This window comes from Oryza brachyantha, chromosome 5 (assembly GCF_000231095.2).
Source record: "Oryza brachyantha chromosome 5, ObraRS2, whole genome shotgun sequence".
Lineage (NCBI taxonomy): Eukaryota > Viridiplantae > Streptophyta > Magnoliopsida > Poales > Poaceae > Oryza > Oryza brachyantha.
In genome coordinates, this window is record NC_023167.2 from 16,842,911 (window position 1) to 16,849,156 (window position 6,246).

General features: G+C 39.8%; 1 protein-coding gene across 1 annotated transcript; it reads left to right on the top strand.

Annotated features, from left to right (window-relative positions):
- The first annotated feature begins 400 nt into the window (after positions 1-400).
- Positions 401-2,676, top strand: LOC121054472 (transcription factor PCF8-like). Its single transcript, XM_040524323.1, has 2 exons — positions 401-720; positions 1,404-2,676. Exon 2 carries the CDS (start codon positions 1,426-1,428, stop codon positions 2,326-2,328), a length of 903 nt encoding a protein of 300 aa, XP_040380257.1. The 5' UTR covers positions 401-720; positions 1,404-1,425; the 3' UTR covers positions 2,329-2,676.
- Positions 2,677-6,246: the final 3,570 nt, after the last annotated feature.

Consider the following 6,246-nt stretch of genomic DNA (forward strand, 5'->3'; position numbering starts at 1 on the left):
CCTTGCAAGTTACTAATTAAGATGGTGACCCTTTTTCTCCTAACTGTTAATTGCCCATTAAGTTGCATTAATCTGATACTAAGCTCCTCGTTTGTTTCTAATGTTAACCACTGGAGTACCATTTTTATTAGCAGGTTTGCTATTTGTCAATCGTTTGAAAAAAATTAATCTATCAATCAATTTGTCTGTCCATTGGATTTGTTTCAAGATTTATGCTTGTCCACGTGCATGCTACTTTGTTTAATTTTCTTTGTTACTTTAATTAGTCCTCTTTAAGGTAATTAATCCACATCCATATATATACACCGAGAGAGCATGTAAATAACGGCACGAGGAGCACGATACGAGCAAAAGGACAGGGTCCCGAAAGCGACGCTGATCATTTAGTTGGTGTCAAATGAGCACCACAGATTCAGAAATGTTGAGAGCGCTCACTCACACACAGTGCACACACTGGAGCTACCACCTCTCCTCTCCCTTTGCTTCCTCACCAGCTAGCTAGGGTTCAATTCCCTCCTGCTCCCTCTCTCCCGGCCGGCGACGGCGACGGCACGCGGCGAGGCATGCGGCCGGTCGGGTTCATCGCCCCAGCTAGCTAGTTTCAGTCTTCAGATCGTCCGGTTTGATTCAGCTCGCAGCGCCGGTGGTGGAGGCCAATTGAGCTAGGCGATCGATCTCTCCGGGGAGAGAGGAGGGAAGAACAAGCTCTTGCTCATGCTTGTGAGTGTTCTTGAATTAATCTTTGATAGATCTGTGCAATTTCAGCTCCTCTTCCAGCTGCTACGTACACATGCTCTGGGTGGATTCGCTTCAATTTTTCTGTGATTTGTTTCTGCAGTGAAAACCATATGTTGCAGTATTAGACTAGCTACTAGATCCCCACTCTCCCAAGAACAATTAATTCAGCTGGTCTGATGCTCTTTGGATTTTAACTTCACTTGTTTCATTATCTTCACCAGTGCACGAGCACAGCTTAATTTGTTGCTGTTTTTTTTTGGGACAATATTTCCTATCCTATTTTGTTGAACACATGCAAGGGGGACATAAATTCACTTACTCATTTGGGCAGAACTATTTTAAAAGAGCAATTTTATAAAAGATCAAAATTTTACATTAAAATTTTGGTACCTCTCGGTACCTTCTTAAGGACTATAAAATTGCTCATTTTAAAAATACTTAATTATATCCATAATATACTGCTGTGATAAGCTAGGAGAAGTTTGGTTACTGGCGTTGGTGCTACAGTTCCCTAACAAGAAGTTCTTCTTTTCAGTGCAAATTCAGTGTGATGCTCTTTTGTCTTGTGTAGAGAATAAAGCTGCTTTTTTTTTCTCTTTCAGTGGGAACAGTGTGATAATACCGACGCATCATCTCATTTTATGCTCGATTCGGTTGATTTGCAGGTGTGATCATGAACTGCTTAATATGATAAGCGGCAGCAACACAAATGAGGAGCTCAGCGGCGGCAGGAAGGTGGAGCAGCCGAGCGGCGGCGGCGGCGGCGCTGCCGCGAAGGCCGCCGCTGCCGTGGCGAGCTCGCGGCACTGGTCGGCGTCGACGGAGTCCAGGATCGTGCGCGTGTCGAGGGTGTTCGGCGGCAAGGACCGGCACAGCAAGGTGAGGACGGTGAAGGGGCTCCGCGACCGCCGGGTGCGGCTGTCGGTGCCGACGGCGATCCAGCTCTACGACCTGCAGGACCGGCTGGGGCTCAGCCAGCCGAGCAAGGTGGTCGACTGGCTGATCAACGCCGCGCAGGCCGAGATCGACAAGCTGCCGCCGCTGCAGTTTCCGACGCACGAGCAGGACCTCGTCGCGCACCTCCCCGTCGCCTCGTCCATGGCGCCGCCGTTCACGAACGGAGGCGGCGCCGGCGACCACCACGCCGTGACCGCCGTGTCGATGCTGGACGACGGCGACAAGGCTGCCCACTGCAACGGCCTCGGCGGCGGCGGCGGCATGAAAGGATTCATGAGCCTGAGCAACTCACTCGGCCTGCTAAACGCCACCATGCCGTCGACGTTGCCTCACCACGGCGCATACTACGCCGCCGCCGAATCTTGGGCCAACGGCGCCGGCAATGCCCACCACAATGAGGTGAGCCATGGCGTCTCGCCTCAGGTGGCGGCGGCCGCCCACAACTCGCCATTCCCGTCGCTGCTGTCCCTGGCACCGGGGTCTCAGTTCGTCTTCTACTCTCCGGAAGGCGGCGGCTTCGCCGCCATGAAAGAGGCAGCCGAGCAGTTCCCTGTAGATAACCTCGACCACTCGCAAGGTCAGCTCTCACTGAGCTCAGCAAGAAGCTTCCTTCACTCGGGAAGCCAGGGATGATTTGATCAAAATAATAATCCCTACTCCAATAAGGTTCGTACTTTAGAGAAAAAATAAGTAACTTATTTTATTTCATTTCAGGTGTGTGTGTTAAGGTTGTGATGAATATTAATTTTGGTATTTAAGCGCATTATATTGTTTGGTATGGCCAGATTAAGAGCTCTAGAACTACTTACAGGATGCAAAAGTTCAGTTTTTGCAGGGTGTGCGATGCAATTCGTTACTTCTTTTTTATATATGGAGGTAATTAATTGTTGGTGTATTATTTTGGCTTGTGTAATAACGATTTTGAGAATTTTGGAGGAGCCTTTTGCTTCGGGTTTCATTTTTGTGAGTTTTGTTTGTCAAGTGAGGTGCATGTTTTCTGAATTTGAATAATGTGTTACTTGCAAGCTAGCTAATTTCATTTGAGCTGTGCTCTCTCTCTGTCCGCGCGTAATTTTTATTACAATAGTTACTATTATAATCTATACTCTTATAAAAAAAATATTGGTGGTGGTAGACGGTGAGAATCTGTCACACAACCATCCGACCACCAACTCTCTATTTTTTTTATTTTTTTAAAAGAAAGTAATGATAATGGTATCCACATTTTAACAACCTTATTATCTACTTTTAGAAAGAAAAAAAAGATGTTACTAGCAGATATGACAATAATTAAGAGATGATATATGTAAAAAGAATAATGATAAAAACATGTTAATGATAAATTTTTTTGATAAAATCTTATCGTAACTCATGGACAATATGCTAGTATAGTGATATACCAGCAAAGATATCGTTTTTAACTTTTGAAATGCAATGTAGTTTGTCTATTTAATTCTTTTAGATAAAGAAAATAATAGATATACAAGTGCGATATTAAGGAAAGCATTTGTCATAACAAACTTGTTATATGGTTTTTATATGTCCAATACTTACCATTTTAATTAAACATTTGTTACTGCCAAAAGATTTAACTTCTGTTGATTATTTAGATTCCATAACAATTGTTTTGTAACTAGCTAGATGGAATTCTAGTGCAAAGTAATATTGTTGCCATTTTGATCCATATTGATTTTTCTGTGATTTCAAAATGAAATTTAAGAGTGAGTTCGACTATAGAGGATAGGGTGGAAAAAATTCCTCGTTGCTCATGAGCACTATTTCTGAACTGCGTGTTAAATAGTACTTTTTTTCAGAACACAGCCTATAGAAAAGGGTTTATAAATATTAATTAGTCAGTTAGCAGAATATGTTGAAACCATAATGATATATCTCTTCATTTAATGAATGAAAAGGGTATCTATACTATTTTACATGTGGCAAATCTTGAATTTTTTTTATATAACCAAATTAAATTTGTGTAATCGCATAGCAGTGTACCTATGCATGTCCTTTGACACACCATGGATAGCTTAGTTTTCTCAATGTTAGGAGAGTTTTTTATTCACGGATATTCCCTTGATACATGCCAATTTTTCTTGAGCTATAAGGTTATGAACAATTAATACAAGCTGGCGCCATCGCAAGTTGGTGGTTTAAGAAACATAGAGATTAATTCCATGCATGTTGGCGGTCCATCATTCTCTACAATATTGTGGTTTAAATTGACTCACAGATATATATCTACTCCCTCTATTTTTTTATTTAACGACATTAATTTTTTGTCTAAGTTTTATCTGTTTGTATTATTCAATTTTTTATGAAAAAGAAAAATTATAAATCATGTTTAAAATAATTTTAGTAATACAACAAATCATAAAAATAATTAATAATTATATTTTTAATAAAATAAAAAAGCAGAAAGAGTAGGTATCAACCCCTTATTATTTCCTAGTTTTATCATACACATTTGGATATTGCATATTTTGTTATATTATAACTTATATTAGGAACACTAGGAAACAGAACACCAACTTCTCTTTATGTGGCCCCTAGTTAGCCCCCTTGATTATTGTCTCCCTTCCTTCACAGCACCATTAATCGGATTCGGTTGCAAGGTGGCTCGCATCATTATCATATAGCCTTCTGCTCCCACTCAATAGAAAGTATAGACACTACTAAATCTTATATAAATGATACAACGAGTTTGTACTTTCTGTTGGAAAAGAAAAAAAAATATGTATAGAGGTGTTTTTGCACCTTAGACGTGAAGTGGGTAGCTACACCTGATTTCTTTCCGGCTAAGCAAAGGAAATTAAAGGTTAGTAGTAGAAGCTAGCTCGGGAAAAATATACATTTTGTGTCCATTTGTTAAAACGATTCTTTTATTGCTATACTTTGTTGTGTATTTTGAAGCATTCCTAGCTTCGATGCATGTACAGTCAATTCTAACAAAAATTTAGGTTTGATTGAGTTATATCTTGACATGTTCACGATCGATGTTTTGGTAGCTTAGGGTTTCGGAGTGTTAAAACGGTAGGATCCATACGGAGACACGTAATCACTCTCTTGTTTTTTATTCTGTTCCTGTGAAAATATAACAATTTCTAGCGCTCTAAATTTATATTAAAATATAAAGTCTTTTTAAGATAATGGATAAACGTGATATTTAGTTAAAGAAGTTACATAATATAACAGCTTCAAACTCTTGTATTATATAATAATATGTTATCTTTTCAACCAATGATAAATTTCAACCGCCAGAGTTCTCTACGTTTTTTCCTCAACCATTCACAAAATTTCCGAATTAATTCAACACTGTTCTTAATTATCGTGCTTACATGGCCCATGCAGAAGGTGCAAATGCATTCATATATGTCTCGCCAATAATTCTCAGCAGCCACACCGTACACACTTCAAATATACTACTACATACTTCAGTGTTAACCATAGATGAAAAAGCTACTGACGTGATACGTACCACGGTTAAATTTCGTTTTTGTCACATATGGCATATGCGACGCATTTTCTCTCTGGCGATTTCGATGATCGATCAGGCGACACGTCATGCCATGGTAGCTAGCTACTACTACTAGCCACCAGGAGCTCGAGGACAAAGGCTGCGTTCAACTGATATATGTTAAAAAATATAGAAATAGATTAGTATATAATTAACTAAGTCTTAGTTAGTCTTAGTTGTAAAAAACATAAAATTAATTAATATGATTTTTAAAATAACTCCCTATAAAAAATTTTTATAAAAAATATACCGCTTAGCAGTTAGAAAGTTAGAAAATATACGTAAGGAAAATGAGAAAATCTATGTTAGTAGTAGCAAGGGGAAGAATAACGCGGCCAATTCGTGGACTGTGGACATAGCGTACGATCAATCAATCATTGATGCTCGCGTAAACACAGAGCTGTAACGAGAAACACATGCATGGGACCGGCCTTGTTTACCTAGGCGGAGCTGCTCTATCAGTAATTTTTTAGTTCCCAAATTTTTTTCAAAAAACATTCCATCAAATTTTTAAATACCTAAATAAATCATTAAATATAGATGAACCAAAAAACTAATTACACAGTTACGGAAGAAATCGTGAGACAAATCTTTTGAGCCTAATTAGTTCATGATTAGCTATAAGTGCTACAGTAACCAACATGTGCTAATGCCGGATTAATTAGGCTCAAAAGATTCGTCTGCGGTTTCCAAGCTAGTCATAAAATTCGTTTTTTCATTTGTGTCCAAAAAACCCTTCTAATATCTAACCAAATATTTAAAGTGACACTTCTTTAAAAGATTTTCTCAACGTAAACACCCCTAAACTCTTCACCACGTACGTACGTCACCCAACGCAGCCTTTACTGCGTTGACGTCACGCCCGGCCCTGGTAGTGATCGATACAGATCATGTCAAACGTTTCACAGTCCAATTGGTTGGAATCTGATTGGTCTCACCAGCCGTGTTGAGCTCCCGTGCATCTATCTAGGTGCTCCTCGAAACACGAGTGACAGTGGTTGATGTGACAGTACCGGAATTAATTGGTGCTGGAT

Coding starts and splice junctions, on each gene's coding strand:
- LOC121054472 (XM_040524323.1), top strand. CDS start 1,426: ATGATAAGCGGCAGCAACACAAATGAGGAGCTCAGCGGCGGCAGGAAG.